Source organism: Acipenser ruthenus, chromosome 23 (genome assembly GCF_902713425.1).
Source record: "Acipenser ruthenus chromosome 23, fAciRut3.2 maternal haplotype, whole genome shotgun sequence".
Classification (NCBI taxonomy): domain Eukaryota; kingdom Metazoa; phylum Chordata; class Actinopteri; order Acipenseriformes; family Acipenseridae; genus Acipenser; species Acipenser ruthenus.
The window spans coordinates 29,694,475-29,714,112 of record NC_081211.1 but is presented as its reverse complement, the minus strand read 5'-3'; the positions used below and the strand labels follow the sequence as shown (position 1 = coordinate 29,714,112).

The following is a 19,638-nucleotide window of genomic DNA, read 5'->3' as shown; positions in this document are numbered from 1 at the left end:
AAGGGGAGCCACCGACACATGAACAGCAACACGAGGAAACTAACATTGAAAAAGTGCATGTCTGTTACTTCACAGTACCTGAGGTATGCTGGTGTCCAAAACACTAAACAACTACCTAATGAAAACAAGTACGAGAGACCCGGCTCTACAGTGCAGTACTGAAGGAAACAAAACGCTAGGCGCTGGGGATTTCCTTTAGAGTGATTCAATACCTAATAGCTTGTCCTGGCGTTTCACTAAATGCAGTCAGGGATGGCAATGCGACTCCTATTGCACAGCAGTTTCACCCATTCCAGGTTTTAATACAATCAGACACAGTGTACAGGTAACAAGATCAGGCGTGTCGGATTAAACCATGAGTGGATCAAACTGCTATGCAATGGGAGTCTTATTTCGATCCCAATGAAACAAAGCTTTTATACATACATACATGTAATATCGACAGTAAAGGCAATTCCGTATGTGCTGTGGTGCTGCACAGCACTGTGACCGTCACAGAGTCCTGTGCATGCCAGCAGTCAGGGATTGAGAATGGCTGCTCCCTATTGGAACACTTGCTGTATAGTTTATACTGTCCTGTAAGAAATCCCACAAGACTTGAGATGCACATCGATGCTGCAGCTCACTTCTCTCAATTGAGATGCACATCGATGCTGCAGCTCACTTCTCTCCCCTCTCAATTGAGATGCACATCGATGCTGCAGCTCACTTCTCTCAATTGAGATGCACATCGATGCTGCAGCTCACTTCTCTCCCCTCAATTGAGATGCACATCGATGCTGCAGCTCACTTCTCCCCTCTCAATTGTTCTCAGTTAAATAAGGAGTGTAACTCTTCCAATAATGTTAAAATAGCATAAAAACACACATTAAAATAATTAGTACAAGTGACAAAAAGTAGTTCAAACTGTTTTTGTTCTTTGTGCATTTTATACAAAAACTACACAGCCGAACAAATGACAAATAAAACTCTAACAGATCTGTACATTCAAAGGGTGAGCATCGATTTCTCATGTACATATATTTCTTTTCTTCATAAAACCACCACAAATAAAATCAGTCTGGGTATCCATGAAATACAGCAGTTGAACTTTGAAATACTTGAAGAGTTTTAAACATCCTCCACAGGTAGATCGGGTATATTAATCTTCGCTCGGGTGAAAAATGCCATCTTCTCTCTAAAGCAGACAAGAAGAAAAGAAACACACAACAAATGAAAGACTTCTCTGGTTTGTACAGACAGCATCCAAACCAGTCTGCTGAGACCCTGCGGTTTGTGCAGAGAGCATCCAAGCCAGTCTGCTGAGACGCTGCGGTTTGTACAGACAGCACCCAAACCAGTCTGCTGAGACCCTGCGGTTTGTACAGACAGCACCCAAACCAGTCTGCTGAGACCCTGCGGTTTGTACAGACAGCACCCAAGCCAGTCTGCTGAGACCCTGCGGTTTGTACAGACAGCACCCAAGCCAGTCTGCTGAGACCCTGCGGTTTGTACAGACAGCACCCAAGCCAGTCTGCTGAGACCCTGCGGTTTGTACAGACAGCACCCAAGCCAGTCTGCTGAGACCCTGCGGTTTGTACAGACAGCACCCAAGCCAGTCTGCTGAGACGCTGCGGTTTGTACTTTTCATTTTGAACAGAATGGCAGCGGTGGAAGAGCTTGCATAGTGTTGATTGAAATACAGCTGTGTGCAAATGTACTGGACACCTCAAGATGATGTCACTGATGTCCTTTATATAGAGACCTGCATGAAAACCTCTGCGGGGAGGATTTCACCTTTCACTCAGTAATCAGTGATAGAGATACAATAGGATCTCGTGGGTGCACATGCGAGACCACTCTGCTTTAATTAGGCACTTTAACAACTTCTAAAAAGTCTCAAGCATGTGATCATTTGTGGCTGTGTGTTAATTTTCTTACTATTTTAAATGAATTGCATGTGCAAGGCATCAATGAAATTACACAATCACTATTTCCCCAGATTTTCAGTTTTCAGTGGTTTGATTTCATATGCACAACAAATCAAAACTACAGAAGCAATGGGGGTGTTCTAATAACTGTGTGAATTTTCATGAATGTTAGAATGGGGCTGAACGTGTATAAAAAGCACTCCAGATGCACTAGAAGAAGAGAAGTCTTCTGCAAGCCTATCGAGTCTCTCTTGCGGGCTGGTTTTGAACACATCACACCAGGTGACTTTACAATCATCTGCGTATCTTCAGAGAATAACAGTAGAAGTGGAGTCTCACCCCAGGGAGCCCCTGGCCTTACCGGAAACTCTGCACCTCCAGATCCCCCTTGTGGCTCTGCCCTCGTATCCTGTGCACGTCCTTAGCTGCCGTCTTCATCATCCTCTCCACTCGCTGCTCCTGCGTGTGCTCTCCTGGAGTCTGTTCCAATCAGAGCGCAGGGAATAAGATTCACGAGCAGCGCAGTGCCGTCACATTCACTCACAAGCACACGAGGAGTGAAACTCAAGCTAAGAGAAGGGCGGACCCACCCTCACACTGTCACCAAATAGCAAACAGAAATAAGAAAGTGGGGGAACTGGTTTGATATTTTCACAAGGAGGAAGTGCTCTGGGGGTTCAGTATATATGTATAGAACTACATACTGAAACCTAAACACTGCAAAAAGTCATGCTTAGATTTCGTAGGGTAGAGTGAGCCTCTCCCACCTGTTTCTCTGCTTGTCTGAGGAGCAGTCTGAACCTCTCATCCTCGCTGACCCACTCGGGCAGCTCCGTGTGCCCCCGTGCCTTCGCCTGCTCCAGCTGCTCCTTCAGCTCCCGCAGCACCAGGACCTCCTGGCTGAGCCGGCTCTCCCTGGTCCGGGATGCCTGCAGGTCCAGCTCCAAATCCAGGGATGTGCGCAGCAGCCCGCCCTCCAGAGCCTTCGCTTCAAGCAGAGGCTGGGAAAAAATTAAGGAATGCCAATGGACCTTTGCAAAGTTTCATGTGGGAAAAGCCTTTACGTTGTAGCTTGTGAATTCCTAGACTGACTCTCTCAACACTGCAGACCTCTAAAAGAGATACCAGACACAGAAGTGACTTGACAAAGCAGAGCTGTTAATCAGACCCTGTCTCAGGTCCTGGGAATATCCCTGTGTGCTTTCTGTGCTCCCGTGTGCTTTCTGTGTGATTCATTAACATACAAGACACTGCCACTGTTTATTCAGTAATAGCAGTGTTTGTATTTGTTTTGCAGTTACTTGGTGCTGGAAGAGGAAGGTATTGTAGGTGTAATAGAATGTTCTTTATCCCGTGAGCGACGGCCTCACCTTCTTCACCCGGACGCTGCGTCGCTCGGAAGCGTTTCGAACAAAAGCACCCTTCAGGGTGGAGCTGTCGCTGTCGCTTCTGTTTATCTGGGAAACAATGAAGAAAAGAAAAGTCAGAAAAGTGTTGAATATTTCCCAGATATTTACCCCCTGCGTTTACACAGGACACATCCGAATAACAACATAGAAATACACACAAAAAGAATACGTTTTCTTGTTAATATATATTTGGGGGGGTGGATATTGTATATCTCTGATTTGGTGAGCCAATTGCATGTGCTTAGCTACTGATACCAACTGTCTGTCAAACCAATGAGATGCACAGTGCACATGTGCTTTCTTACTCAATGGGATGCACAGTGCACATGTGCTTTCTTACTCAATGGGATGCACAGTGCACATGTGCTTTCTTCCTCAATGAGATGCACAGTGCACATGTGCATTCTTACTCAATGAGATGCACAGTGCACATGTGCTTTCTTACTCAATGGGATGCACAGTGCACATGTGCTTTCTTCCTCAATGAGATGCACAGTGCACATGTGCTTTCTTCCTCAATGAGATGCACAGTGCACATGTGCTTTCTTACTCAATGAGATGCACAGTGCACATGTGCTTTCTTACTCAATGAGATGCACAGTGCACATGTGCTTTCTTACTCAATGAGATGCACAGTGCACATGTGCTTTCTTACTCAATGAGATGCACAGTGCACATGTGCTTTCTTCCTCAATGAGATGCACAGTGCACATGTGCTTTCTTACTCAATGAGATGCACAGTGCACATGTGCTTTCTTACTCAATGAGATGCACAGTGCACATGTGCTTTCTTCCTCAATGAGATGCACAGTGCACATGTGCTTTCTTACTCAATGAGATGCACAGTGCACATGTGCTTTCTTACTCAATGAGATGCACAGTGCACATGTGCTTTCTTACTCAATGAGATGCACAGTGCACATGTGCTTTCTTACTCAATGGGATGCACAGTGCACATGTGCTTTCTTACTCAATGAGATGCACAGTGCACATGTGCTTTCTTACTCAATGAGATGCACAGTGCACATGTGCTTTCTTACTCAATGAGATGCACAGTGCACATGTGCTTTCTTACTCAATGGGATGCACAGTGCACATGTGCTTTCTTACTCAAACCTGTGTATTGGTGTTCAGTTGGGATCTTACCCTGCATACGTATCGACTCTGGGCCCCGGGAGAGAATGTTTTTGAGCGGATGATTGTGCTTCCTCTAATGAAGGGGTTCTGCTGGGCAATGGGGCCTCGTCTCTCCTTGGGGCGCACCACCGAAGCAGGCTTTGCAATGCTGTCAGTGTTGGTCTCTTTATCCACCTGGAGAAATCACACCCATAATAATTACACACTTCATTCGGAGATTCAACCAAACACCACGAATGAGCACATGGCAGCCGTTCAGCATTATGGAGCTCATTGATTTAGCACTTTGAACCATTTCAGACTCTTTCCTGACAGGCTTGCAGAAGAGGCTCTGCAAACTTGCCTTTTCTGAAGCCAGTTCCTGCTCTCCCTCCCAGCCAGCTGTTTCTGTGCCAGACTCCTCCTCCTCTCGTCCCTCCTCTTCCTCCTCCTCCTCCTCCTCGTCACTGCAGCCTCCGTCCTCCCAGAATTCAGCCTCTAAGTGCTGCCTGTGCCTGTGGAGAAGAAGGAACTCGTTATGAGATCTCTCTGCCATTAACACACCAATAACGCTTCATTCTCACGAAGGAACTCGTTAAGAGATCTCTCTGGACAACGATTCTGTCCTCACTGCCATTAACACTTCATTCTGTCAGTCCTGAACCTCAGCAGTGTGACCACTCTACGCAGACATGTGTACAGTCGCCCTCCCATTGCATAGCAGCTCCATTTCTGGTTTAATAAGACACACCTGAGCATGATACCTATCCACTATGGCTACTCAAGCTTGCATTAAAACCTGGAATGGGCAAAACTGCTATGCAATAGGAGTCTTATTTCCATCCCTGAAGGGTCTTTATTGAACTCTGAAATACTGACCACTCCTCCTCTGCAGTCGGTGTGTTTTCTGGATCGTCCGCCCTTTTCTCTACAGCTTCCAGCTCTGCTGCAGTTTCCTCCAGGAGATCAGAGACAGAATCCTGCAATAAAGGGACGAAGATCAACACATGCCTCCCGGAACGCACGACAATACAAATAAAGGTTAGATCAGCATTGTCATGAAACACAGCCGTGGCTCCCAGCCTTTTACAAGATAGAACCACCACCAGCACGGCATGAACAAAATACATCTAGATACAGGTACCCGTGCCACACTGATCCAAGTGCTAAACTAAAATACATCTAGATACAGGTACCCGTGCCACACTGATCCAAGTGCTAAACTAAAATACATCTAGATACAGGTACCCGTGCCACACTGATCCAAGTGCTAAACTAAAATACATCTAGATACAGGTACCTGTGCCACACTGATCCAAGTGTAAAGCTGCAGCATAATGCACTGCATTATCAAACAGCAGCACTTTGCAACGTTTCACAAGAAAGGGATTCGTTCTTGTGCAGTAATTGGATAAACAGCAGTAACCATTAAACATGCAAAGAACAATAGTTAAAATCCAGCATGAACTCCGTTACCAATCACTGCAGTTTTGAAATCCAGCTTTGAAATGAGCTACCTCTCCCTCCGTGTCTGTGTGCTGCTTGCTGAGCTCCTTCACGTCCTTGTAGTTGAGAAGGTTGTACCAGCTTGTAGACCTCTCCCCAAGGCTGCTCACTTCAGCAAGGCTAATCTGAGCCCCAGCCTTTAAGAGACGGAGCACAAAGAGGATGTTACTGGAATACAGACCTGGATGAAAACCATCTCAAACTGCAGCGCCTTCAATCAGGCAAGCGGCCGAGCAGCTGCACCGCGGCGGTGCGGGTACGAACCAGGCAGTCCTCCCGATGAGATGGAGTCGTGCAGCAGACGTCCACTCGCAGAGTCTTCTGTCGCAGAGCGCTGTGCGACACAGAGACCCAGAACACCTCACTGAACTGCAGGCTCTCGCAGGGGAACAGAGGCCTGCTTCGGAAGAGACAGCTGGTGGTTTCGGAGCAGGGGAGCACCGCGGCACGGACATACCTGCACCGGGGGGACAGCAGTAGGTTTTAGGAGAAGATTATCGGACGAGCCTCATCTACGTTGTCTCTTGGTTCAAGTTGTGTTTAACAAGCTGTAGAAAGGAGCTATATGAATGTATGTATATATATAAATACATCTGATTGTGCGGTTTTGTATTTTGCACTAAGCACGCTCTTTACTTACACTTTCTCCTCTGGTGGCACTGCCAGCGCTGCGGCGCTGCGAATCTGCATTAGAAGCAGTGTGAATCTCTTCTCTTTAGCGTCGTACTGCATTCCCAGCTGGATCTGCGCAGTGCCCTGAGATCCTCCTTCTTCACCGTGAAACACATCGGACGGCTGACTGGGTCTAGAAACGGATGAGGAACGGTTTTAATCCAATTCGCACAGCGCTGTAACGTTAGGTGTCGGTGGGGTTTTGTTTTTTTAACAAGCTACTGTTGTTAAGTACCGTGGCTCTGACGGCTCGCACACTCCACTGTCTCCGGCCACTGATTGGTCAGACACTGCTGAAGAAACCCCTGCCTTTCTCAACACGGGCCCCAGAATCTTCGCTTGGGCCCCGGCTTCTGGAAATAAGAAATAACAACAAAAACCATTTAAAAAAAAAAATAGTAAAGATGATTTCTGAAACAATTTTACATTATTTTATTTGTTTATTTAGGAGACGCCTTTATCCAAAGCGACTTACAGAGACTAGGGTGTGTGAACTATGCTTCAGTTGCAGAGTCACTTACAACTACGTCTCACCCGAAAGACAGAGCACAAGGAGGTGAAGTGACTTGCTCAGGGTCACAAAATGAGTCAGTGGCTGAGGTGGGATTTGATTACAAGCCTTTTTCTTTAACCACTGGACCACACAGCCTTCCTCAAATATGCATTAGACATGCATATTTTATTGGGTGGCTTTTTAACAGAACAGCCCCTTACTTGAACACAAAAACACTAAAGCACTGTTTGCAGAAAAGCGATAACCATGCAATAACCGCGCAGTACCTTTCGCTACGGCATGCTGTTTGACCCCAGGCTCCTGGCCGCTGCACTGATCCGGGGGGACAGGTCCTGCATCTCCTCCCCGGCTCTCGTGGTTTTCCGAGCGGAGCTCCGGAAGCCTGCTCTGTACCTCCAGACTGAGCCCAGCGCCGTCCTGGCTGAGGAAGGCGTCTCCAGACAAGAAGTGAGAGTCCGTCACCAGCGGGGAGCAGGGGGGGGACAGGGAGGACAGGGAGGACCTCGGAGACAGACGCAGAGCCTGAACCTGGGAGCTAGGGTCCAGGTTGGGGGTCTTGATCACCTCGTTCTCGTGGATGGTTGTGATGGAGCTGGACGGCCGGAAGCCAGCGGTCCCCTCCTGCAGCATGAAGTCCAGCTTATACTGGTAGTCACAGTCGGACGGCTCCAGCTGCTCCAAGTACAGGTCTGTGAAGCTGAGCGAGGAAGAGGAGCCCTGGCTCGAGGTGGTGAGGGAACCTCTGCTGGAGCTCAGAGACCCCCGACTGCTGCCCGAGGAACAGGACAGAGTGCTGGCAGAGAGGCTGTGAACGGATACCAGGAGGGTCAAACTCAGCAATCGCTACTCAGCCAACGACTGCTCAATAAGCAGGCAAAACCCCCGGACACTGAACACAAACTATTAGAGCCTTTAGTTGCCCAGCAGGGATGGGAATAAGACTCCTATTGCAGAGCAGTTTCACCCATTCCAGGTTTTACTACGAGCTGGATTAGCTAGAGTGTATAGGCTGCAAGCTCAGGCATGTCATAGTGAAAACCACGAATGGATCAAACTGCTGTGCAATGGGAGTCTTATTTCCATACCTGCACAGGAATGTTTTTCATTTGTTTGACTGTGAAAGTATGTGTAAAAGAAATGTATAAATACAATCTAAAACGATGCGAGTGTTTCTCCTTGTGATGCTGTCGTGCTCCAGCCCCTGTGAACCCTTATCAGGGCTTTGTAACACTAACCCCCCAGATTCAATCAGACATACATCAGACCAGGCCATCTTCAAGGACTACATGCACCATGTGAAAGAGAGCAAGACATCCAAACTTATATTGAATCTCATTCAATCCAAGTGGCACAGAACCCCTGGATTTAAAATCATTCTCAACCCTAGAGAGTATGAAGCACGCATTGTCATTATGGGATTCAAATGGCTTTGGGATTCGCTGCAATTTGAACTCATTCATGTGCAAGCACAGACACCATCACCTTTTCAGCTGGGAGTGGAGCGAGGAGGCGAGCCGCGCAGTTTCTTCCAGTTCTCTGACTAACTTACTTCTCTGGGAATGCAACTTCAATCTAAATAAACACAAGAAAAACGAAGAGGCTTGCTACTCCAGAAACATGAGCACACAAAGCACATGTCTACAGTCAGAGACGGGAGGAAATGCGGACACTGCCCTAGGTCAAACTACATCCATCTTGCATGCACAAATAAAAGAGAAATGTGTGACTTGAGAGAGGAGATACATTTACGCGCTTTGTCACAAATAAAAACATTACATTACAGAGCACAGACACACACACACACACAGGCAGAGACACACACACAGGCAGAGACAAACACACACAGACAGACAAAGACAGACACACACACACACACACACACATATACAGAGACAGACAGAGACAGACACACACACACACACACACACACACACAGACAGAGACAGAGACACACACACACAGACAGAGACAGAGACAGAGACACACACACACACAGACACACACAGACACTGACCTTTCCGTCAGTGCTTTACTCTGATTGGCCCTGGCTGTCTGCAGGTCCTTCTCCAGCCTCTTCCTCTCTGTTTGGAGCCGCGCAGCGTCACACGCAGCTCGCTGGCGAGGTTTGGTGTACTGCAGCTCTTTCAGCAGCTCCTCTTTCTCGTTTATTAAGATCAGCCGGTCTCTCTCGGGGTCCATTAAGCCAGGCCAGGCCTCGCTGTCCAGCTTTGCTATCTGCACCTCAATGTTAGCTATCCTACAAACCCACACAGAAACACACCTCGTCAGATACAAGGCAGCCCTCTGGGCAATCACAAGATGGGCACAGGTTTTCATACAGACTGCTACACACGTTTCAGAGACGACCTTGTGATACGAGAGTAAACAGCACACACAAAATCCACCCACCGCGGACGCAAACATGAATCATGACTCCTATTGCACGGCAGTTTCTCCTTTTACAGGTTTTATTACGAGCTTGATTAGACACAGTGTAGAGGTAACCTATTAAACTCATAGTCGAAACTAGGAATAGATCAAACTGCTCTGCAGCCAGGCCAGGGTACGGTCCTGAAAAAAACAGCAAGCAAGAACATAAGCACCAAATAACAGGGGTTTGTATCGTTACCTCCTCTTAGCATCTTCATACTTCAGGCTTACTCGGACCTTCTCCGCCAGCTTATTGTTATTGACAGATACAAACTGCAACACAAATAAACAGCAGTTAGGAAGAACACACAAACACAATTCCTACTTTCTTTCAGTAACTGGACTATTTCTATTGAACAACTGCTGCTTGAAAATCACCGGTAACTGCAGTTCCCATGCTTTGAGTGTTTGGGGCAGCTTTCAGTGGCACGTACAGTTAGGCTGATAACGAACCACATGAAGCCATTCCCAGAGAGCCCCCCCCCTCAGCACACACAGCGACTCACATCTCCTGCAATGTCAGTCTGTGACCCCGCATCCGAGCAGAGTGCAGGAATGGACAGCTTGGAATTGGCTAGGGAAGAACTGCTGGCCCAGAGGTCTGACTGAGATCCAGAGTCGATCTGGAATCCATCCTTGAGCCTGGCAAGGGTCTGAAACAATGAGAGGTTTATCGAGTAAAGAATGACAGTAAAGGGGTAGAACCACAGACAGCAGCGTGGTTACTGTGCTGCAACATTACAAACGCCACTGCTTTGAAGAGTGTCGTTGCTCAACAGAATGCAGCACTGCGATGTTTAACGTTACCTTGCCAATGAAAGCTCTCTCTGAGGCGAGTGCTGGCTGTATTGATCAATAAAGTCTTGTTGCTCTGTGCCATGTTTCACTTCTTTACCTGCATGAGTTCGTGCTTCTCTTTCTCCCCTGAACGGATAGCCTTGTTGATAGTTTTCACCTCGTTCAGAATGGCCTGTGCTTCGTCTAGTCGATATCCACACGGAGCGCCGGACATCTTCTCATCAATCCTGTCGGGAAAACAAAGGAAATCGTGCTCTAAGGAAAGGAGGGGATGGAATGAGAAAGCCGGTTCATATGAACTGTGAAGCAAGAGCGTGGAAGAAAGTGACTCTGGATACCCTGTGTGCAGAGCCTGCCTGCTGCTCTTAATGTGAATATAACAATGAATCCCACAGGCACAGGTTTGACTGCATTCCCAGCAGAGAGAGCAGCACAATGGACAAGCCCTCCAGCTCTGAAGCACGAGGAAACAAGATCTCAATGCATTCCTCTTGAACCCCACAGCATCTCCGCTATGCCACAAGCCCTCCAGCTCTGAAGCACGAGGAAACAAGATCTCAATGCATTCCTCTTGAACCCCACAGCATCTCCGCTATGCCACAAGCCCTCCAGCTCTGAAGCACGAGGAAACAAGATCTCAATGCATTCCTCTTGAACCCCACAGCATCTCCGCTATGCCACAAGCCCTCCAGCTCTGAAGCATGAGGAAACAAGATCTCAATGCATTCCTCTTGAACCCCACAGCATCTCGGCTATGCCACAAGCCCTCCAGCTCTGAAGCATGAGGAAACAAGATCTCAATGCATTCCTCTTGAACCCCACAGCATCTCCGCTATGCCACAAGCCCTCCAGCTCTGAAGCACGAGGAAACAAGATCTCAATGCATTCCTCTTGAACCCCACAGCATCTCGGCTATGCCACAAGCCCTCCAGCTCTGAAGCATGAGGAAACAAGATCTCAATGCATTCCTCTTGAACCCCACAGCATCTCCGCTATGCTTCACAACAACTCCTCCGTTTATCAGCTTGCATTTCCCTCCCAAACAGGAAAGTCTCGGGGGAACACATCTTTTTAGATTGGGCTACTTTTCACACCTCTGTTTCACCCGGTTTGAAAATGTACTTCGAAGATCAGAAACGTGTTGATATTTATTAACGTGTTAATATCAGGATATTTGCCTAAATTCAAAGGAAAACCGGGTGTATCGCTCACCCTTTCAGTGTTTCATAGCCCTGCTCTTTATACTGGAGCTCCTGACGCATACAGGACAGATCTCTCTTAAGCTTATTAACCTAGAAAGCAAGAAAAAAACACAATCATCTCGTGCACAAGAGACTAGAAGATACAACAGTTAAGACTCACAAAGCTAATCTTAATTCCACAAGTGAGGGTATGGAATGGGCTACAGCCCTGTGCATCCTGAAACGTTTTATGATTTTTCAGTTTTAATTTATAAAAGTGTGGCTAGGTTGGGACAGCAGCTGGGCAAGGTATCAATGTTTCTAATTGAACAGCATTTTGAAAGATTGACTTGTAGTTTTGGAAATATTAAGGAAATAAGTAGCCAAAGTTAGCTAAGGGGGTCCAAAGTATATACATTCCTAGTAGTTGCAATTACTGTTGTTAATGATTGAAACGAGTGAGTTTGTTATGACTGTTATAGTACCAGATGTCTGTTATTAGGGGGTACTGTCCCTCATTCATCTGTTATCCCTCATCTGTTTTGTGTTCTCTTTCATGTGGTATGCATGAATCAGTGGAAACAGACAGGCTTTTTAACCCCTAATTATTCTATGTGTTATTTTTCATTAGAGACCTCAGAACCACTAGCACAAAAAAATAATACAAACATTTAAGTACCAAAAACAGAAATAAACAACTCACACGTTTAATTTGTAAGGAGTCGAACACTGTTCACTATTTGATTTCTATTGTAATTGATGTTTTTTTTGTAGCTTTGAGAACATGCTATGGACTAGGGATAGTTATTAGTTCAGTAGTCTAATTGAAGCCTGTATAAAAAGGTCCACAAACTTTCACTGCAAAAATGGCACAACTGAAATGAGTGCAGGTTTAATCCTTACCCTGATTTTTGCCGTCACAATCTCAGCTTTGAGGATCTCAGGGTCGTACTTACTGCTGGAGGAGGATCCTGAATTTACTGCAAGGAACAATTACATGAGGTGCATCTGATTGGAACATTTACATTTCTCATGAGGTGCATCTGCCTGGAACATTTACATTTCTCATGAGGTGCATCTGCTTGGAACATTTACATTTCTCATGAGGTGCATCTGACTGGAACATTTACATTTCTCATGAGGTGCATCTGACTGGAACATTTACATTTCTCATGAGGTGCATCTGATTGGAACATTTACATTTCTCATGAGGTGCATCTGATTGGAACATTTACATTTCTCATGAGGTGCATCTGCCTGGAACATTTACATTTCTCATGAGGTGCATCTGCTTGGAACATTTACATTTCTCATGAGGTGCATCTGACTGGAACATTTACATTTCTCATGAGGTGCATCTGATTGGAACATTTACATTTCTCATGAGGTGCATCTGATTGGAACATTTACATTTCTCATGAGGTGCATCTGACTGGAACATTTACATTTCTCATGAGGTGCATCTGACTGGAACATTTACATTTCTCATGAGGTGCATCTGACTGGAACATTTACATTTCTCATGAGGTGCATCTGACTGGAACATTTACATTTCTCATGAGGTGCATCTGACTGGAACATTTACATTTCTCATGAGGTGCATCTGCTTGGAACATTTACATTTCTCATGAGGTGCATCTGATTGGGCACTGTGTTTTTTACTGTGTTTGCGGTTTGCAGAGACGCTCGCTTGCCGGTCCGTGTTTTGGCTGGTTCTTGATTATTAATTCTCTCTGTACTTACAGCTGGTCCGGGAGGCTGATTTGTCCCTCCATGCCTCGCTGAGTTGCCTGTACTCCTGCTGGGCGAGCTGCAGCCTCTGCTCCTTCACCTGGCAGATCTGCTTCTGAGCCACCAGGGAGTCCTGAGCCACACCCAGGTAGTCCTTCAGCATGCTCTCCTGCTCCCTCTGCCATTGCACCCGCGGGTCCTCTATCTGAGTGCACTCTGAGGACCAACAATAACCTTCATCACATCCAAGCACACACAACCATTCAACACGCCACCACCGCGGCGCTACAGCAGAGACACTGAAATCATAACGCAATCCCCCTCCAGTCTGCAAGGAGTCCGCTATGCAAACCCGTTCTATAGCAGCATGGCAGCACTCACGAGTATTGTGGTCCACGTAGTAGCTCCCGACTTGTGGGTCATAGGCTTCTTCCCAGCCCACTGGCAATTCATCTCCGATGCAGTCTGCAAACGATAGAGGCTTGGTGTTCCTGTTGGGGGAAGAGAGATTAAATATGTCTTTATAAACATGAACAAAAAATGCCTTTGATTAAAATGAATCTTTTAGAGCACGTTAAGCACAGTGTCAGTGTTGAAGAGCACATTGATGTCTTTCACTACACAGGTAACTTTTCATCTACTGCGGTTTTAAGGAAATGTTTTGCAGCGCGTCCATGTACCGGTACACGGTATGTTGTTTGCCTTGACAGGGTGCACGTAGCCTCTAGGGAGTCCCTCTCCCCCGACACCACACAGTTAAGCTTTTATTAGAACACTTATCGTTTAATACAAGCTTTGATGGCCAAACAGTTTATTATTGTTAGCCGTTACACTGTGGTTTAATTGTTTATTGAAATGATAGTCATTTCATGGATAGTAAGCAGTGCAGTATATCAGTCAGGGATTTAGTGATCTTCCTCAAATAAAAAAACTCTTGAATTACATGATGCATCAAAGCTGTACCCTGCAAACTGCACTGCAGGCCAATGTTCCTGGAAGACGCTGCTGCCAAGTGGAGTGAAGCTTACAAAGGGACAATCCTTCACTGAACAAAGACATAGAGCAAGTGCTACAGAAAGGTTCACCTTGACTAAATCAAGAACGACGCCTTTTTACAGAAAAGCATCAAATAAATGATACCCTCCCACCGACCCACCCACACACCCAACCAACCACCCACACACACACACCCACCCACCCACCCACCCACCGACCCACGCACACGCACACGCACACGCACACACCCAGACACACACGCACGCACACGCACACACACACCCACACACGCACGTACACGCACGCACACACCCACCCACCCCCACACGCCCACACACCCAACCAACCACCCACCCACACGCACGCACACGCACACACCCACCCACCCACACACACATGCACACGCACACACCCAGACACACACACGCACACACCCACCCACCCACGCACGCACGCACGCACGCACGCACGCACGCACACACGCACACTCCCCAGCACTTGCTACTTTAGACTATGGCAGCTACATGACATTGTAATTGCAAGAAGAATCGAGCCGCAGCAGTCCTGCGAGACAGTCAGTGCGAGTGTATTATTATTATTTCATTGATCTGAGTGGTAACGAGGGTTGATCTGACAGAAAGCATGTGCAGGTCCCTCCTGAGCTCCCGCTGTGCCGTGCCCAAGGTGATTCACGTGCATTTCTCTCATGCCTGCCATTGCTTAAGGAACGAGAGAATGCACTCCTTTCACCCCGAGGGCAGCTCCACACAATACACAGCTCTGCCCAGCAAGCGCTCGGAAACAAAGGCACGCATTCCAGCAGCCATGCCTCCATATCTCCAGAGGCAACAGCACTTCAAAACCTCCGCAGCAAAGAAGAAACAATTACAGCGTGCGTGTTTGTATTCTTTTTTTATCTCAAGGACTCGAAGCCTGTGTCAGGACTACTTCATATCTGAAATCAACAGAGCAGTGTGGGAAGGTTCCCGTCGCTTCAATGAATACTGGAGCTGGTATCACAACACTAGATAAAGGGAATTAACAGTGGAGGTTCAGGGATGGTATAAGACTCCCATTGCATAGCGCTTTGATCCATTCCTGGTTAATAAAACACACCTGAGCTTGTTACCTATATACACTGCGACTAATCAAGCTTGCAGTAAAACCTGGAATGGGTGACACTGCTATGCAAGACTTACTTCCACGCCTGCTGAAATGAAGCACAGTCCAGTGTTATTATGAAGGCTGATTCTTATTACAAGTTACAGTGAATGAAGTCAGAGATGCTTATCCCAATATAAACCATGGGCTGGGGTCTCATGTAATGACAGCTTCAGCCAGTGAACACTTTAGTTTTTGTAACTGATTCTGTGTGTTGTCTTTCAGCTCGCTCCTCATTCAAAGAAGATGCAAAGTGTAATTCACACAGCGGTTCTGCTCGATCTATGCAAACCCTTCCAGGGGACATACAGCACATATTCAACGTGGTTCCAGAGTGCTTACTGTCAGTCCAGGGCAGGCAGGTTCCTCTAGTCCATGTCCTCAATTGCTTACCTGAATCTTACAATGTTACCAAATTCAACCTGAAATGGAACTGGCCATTAATTCTCAGAAGATTCCTTTACAAACGAGATTCCAAGGCTGCCAAGCATGCGTGTGCGGCTCCCTGTGCACTCAAACCCACTGCACTAGCCTGTCACTTTCTATGTGTCCTTCTTACTATTACAAGCACACATCTGTATCGAGTGCAGGGACTCTGTAAATACACACAGCGCTCCCATGGCAGCGCTGCACAACGCTGTATACTGGTGAGGCAACACTAAAAACAGCTCCAGCAGTTCAGCTTTCAATGCAGCAGTGTTTTTACCCAAGGTCTCAATGTGAAATTGAGTAGACCAGGCCGTTCTGTGACAATGGTACACTTGTCACACTAGTAAGTCATCCTTATCACATGAATGGCATGCCCGAGATGTTTGTGGTCGTGGGTTTGTCCTTGTGATAAGATAGGAGTCTGATGATGACTAATCTAATGCAACAAACACTGCATTTTCATGGAAGGCACCTGAATGGATTGGCCATGTTCCTTTTCAATGATGCTGAAAAGCAAACACTGTGCTGGCCATTAAAATGCAGAGCAGATGTTTCAATAATTCACGAGCCAAAGCTAGCGGAGGGTTCTATGTGGAACGACAATAAAATCAACAGACCCGTCCGCTACAGTTCATCAGGAGACGGAAAACAAGGACGTCCAGTCCACAGGACAGGTTCAGCTTTGAACAATTTATCAATCTAACCAAATAAAGTCGCCGAGCACACAGCACTGTAACGAAATCCGCTTGTCAGATTATTACTCGCACCGTTCTGTTTTGCTGTGTTGTCACGCTCTGCTTCCTAGTTACCTGTAATAAAGGAGATGCCATTCACATACCTGGCATACCTGGAGTTCACCTATAATACAGTCATGAAATGAATTACAGTAATACAGGAGGTCGAACAAAGTTCAAAGTCCCGCTGCCTCCTCCACTGTAATGCATTCTAGGAATGTGGTGCTGGTGTCTTGTTTCCTTTCTTTCCCTTCTTCGTATCCAGGATACCAAGGTGACCTGCCACATTCCACCGAGCCAACACAAGCCAGCCTGTGTGCGTGCGTGCGTGTGTGAGCGTGCGTGTGTGTGTGCGTTATCATTACACCCATTCAACTGCTCTGAAAATACCTTCCATCCCTAACACAAGGGTCTGCACAGCAGCTTGGCTTAAACTTCTCATTAATGAAGAGCAGACGTTTCTGACCCCAGTGGAAATTGTTCAGGGGATCTCCTTCACTAAGCAGGCTGGCAGGCAGACTCTGGAATTCGCTCATGATTTGAAGAATTCAGGTCTACAGTAAGCTCTTAAGCAGATCGGTCTGTGTGCATACCAAACAAGCACACCGAGTCATCTCTGCCAATGTATTGTACTGTGCAACTTCCGACATTACTGCATGAACACTTAACAAGTGCTTCAAGAACGAGCGCTCTCAACTCCACCAGCTGGGCTCTACCTTATACACAGCACACAGCGGTTTGGAGCGTCATTCCTGAGCAAGGTGGGGTATTAGCAACGCAAGTATCGACAGATAAACAGAAAGTGCACCTGGTATAAACCCAATCCAACATGCTAGCGGCTTTCATTCTGACAATAAAGCCGGGGGGTGACACCGTGAATACCCCGTGTCAGTTTCACCTGTGCATTAACCTTGTGCACTGAAGTGAGACTGAGAGCTCCGTGTTTATTCAGAACTGCTGCCCTACACAACACATGCTCAGCCCACTGTCTCTCTGACCCCAGTTTGGAGTCCAATTCCATTTTTTTAAAGACACTGTATATATATATATATAGCCTACTACAGCACACCCGCACAGCGGCTGTGTCCGTTTCACGGTCACGGTCACGGTCACGGATCAGCGCGTTCGATATTCGTGACGTCACCGCTCCTACCTGTCTCTCGGGTCGATCCAGCTGGTGGCTTTGTTCTTGTGGTCTATGTAATAAACTTTCCCGTCGAAATCCACAGCCTCTTCCCAACCCTCTGGCAATGGCAGCTCCTCCCTTGGCATTTCAGGACAGTGCCCACATAGTCTCCTCTCTACTGCATCTGAGTAACAGTAATTATACAGATCAGATCAGCAACGATCCCAGTTTGAGATGTCTTCTGTTATGTTTTAAAAGTAGCGTTATTTTTGTGTAGATGCTGCTACTGTTTCTTGAATCCTTCACGTCATGAAACCAGACACACAAGTTTTTTTACATTTAAATATATTTTTAAAAATCCACAATCTTCTTCCATAGCGTTTTTTTTTTTGTATTTCCTTTAAAAATGTGTTTTTATAAAGCACTGCTTCATATTAAAACGTGTCTTCGCTCTTGCAGCAAGTAGATTGTGTTTTACTGTTTCCTTTGTTACCCGCTTTGTATATTATTATTTAAAACAAAATGTAAATTCTGAAATGCGTGAACAAAACAATCTCAAAGTTTTCCTTGTGGTTTCTTTCAATGCATTTCTGCTCGACTGTGTCCTGCTGTGTTGTGTTCAGTCCGTTCGCTTTGTCATTCATTCAGCCTCCCGTCCGTATAAACTCGTTGATACAAACAACCGCTAAGCCACTGACAGTGTCACGGTGTGAAATGTGCGCCTTCAAAAGCGAGAAGGAGCTCGGCTCAGTGTGTAAGATGCTTCTCTTAGCTTTCCCCCACAACGTCCACCATATTTATCATGCTCCCTCACGACCCAAATTCAACCATTCCAGATCAAAACCTGATTACAGTACTTTGCAAGCTAGCTAGACTTTGCACCGGCAACGACATTCCTCTCATCCTTAACCAAGAGCTTTCTTTGCGTTTTCCTTTCTTTCGTTCTTTTTTCTCTTTTCTGTTCTCTTTTGTTTTTTTTTTCTTGTTAAATGTTTTTCTTAAAGGGACAGCGTCTGTCGCTCTCTCGTCTCTGTGCCGGTTGCTTCTGTCGTCGTGATGCGGCTGATGCAATTACGTCATCCAGGTGATTACCGTAATTCGCATAAGAGTCAGACTAGCACTATTACTGTAAATAATGTAACAGAGCGGCAAGCCGGCAGCGTGTTGGCACGGTACATTATATTATATTTGGTATTTTCCTAAGTAACTCAGTTAGATGTTTGCTTCAGAAGAGGGAATCAATCGTAAAACAAGCCCCTGTTTTATATCCTATGACTGATTTGTACCTCCAGGGCAGTCTAAGATAATTATAACTAAGCAGGTAATATAACCCAGCACTGGAATGGTGTGTTATTATACTCTGGCTCAGTTATACCAAGGTTCATGGTAGCGTGGCTTTTAACACTCCCTCATTAATATTGAATGAGATAGGGCCTAACTAACACAACAGAATGACATCAGATTAGTAGCATCTTTTTCTTTCTTTCTTTATATCTTTCTACAGGTTTTTTTTTCTGAGTGCATGGCACCACCTCCTGGTCGCATATCGGAACTGCACCAAAAAAAACATTCTGTTAAACAATATGCAACTTTGAATGTGCTGAAACAAACAATTGTGTAAATGCACGACAGTATATACTGCAGTGCACACGCGATGAGCTGTCGTTGATGGAGAGGGGTGCCGATTTGTTTTTTCACTCGTGGTTCCTTATAATTGGAACTTCATCCAAAGATATCACTTTTAATAGCTTAGCCAGTCGAGTACCAGTGCTGATAAACACACATCATTAACCCGTTCTGCTTCGTGCTTACAGCATGTCGCTTCATTCCACACGCACTAAACACGCAAGCATGGTGCGTGCACACACTTCAGTGCCCTTAATTACCACACTTCCCCTTTAAAACGCGTGTTCGCCGACACCGGC

At 46.3% G+C, this 19,638-nt stretch overlaps 1 protein-coding gene across 1 annotated transcript; it reads right to left on the bottom strand.

Annotated features, from left to right (window-relative positions):
- Positions 1-897: 897 nt before the first annotated feature.
- On the bottom strand, positions 898-18,827 carry LOC117431506 (protein KIBRA-like). Its single transcript, XM_058997230.1, has 22 exons — positions 17,741-18,827; positions 13,649-13,758; positions 13,280-13,483; positions 12,440-12,516; positions 11,568-11,647; positions 10,453-10,582; positions 10,064-10,210; positions 9,757-9,830; positions 9,142-9,384; positions 8,610-8,699; positions 7,394-7,932; positions 6,849-6,966; positions 6,582-6,746; positions 6,206-6,398; positions 5,953-6,078; positions 5,315-5,415; positions 4,800-4,950; positions 4,466-4,630; positions 3,281-3,367; positions 2,678-2,911; positions 2,272-2,390; positions 898-1,177 (listed from the first exon to the last, which is right to left on the bottom strand). Exons 1-22 carry the CDS (start codon positions 17,857-17,859, stop codon positions 1,111-1,113), a joined length of 3,339 nt encoding a protein of 1,112 aa, XP_058853213.1. The 5' UTR covers positions 17,860-18,827; the 3' UTR covers positions 898-1,110.
- Positions 18,828-19,638: the final 811 nt, after the last annotated feature.

Coding starts and splice junctions, on each gene's coding strand:
- LOC117431506 (XM_058997230.1), bottom strand. CDS start 17,859: ATGCCAAGGGAGGAGCTGCCATTGCCAGAGGGTTGGGAAGAGGCTGTG. Junction 9,385..9,756: donor TATGAAGATGCTAAGAGGAG/GTAACGATACAA, acceptor GTGGGTTTGTAG/GATAGCTAACATTGAGGTGC. Junction 6,967..7,393: donor ACAGCATGCCGTAGCGAAAG/GTACTGCGCGGT, acceptor TCTTATTTCCAG/AAGCCGGGGCCCAAGCGAAG.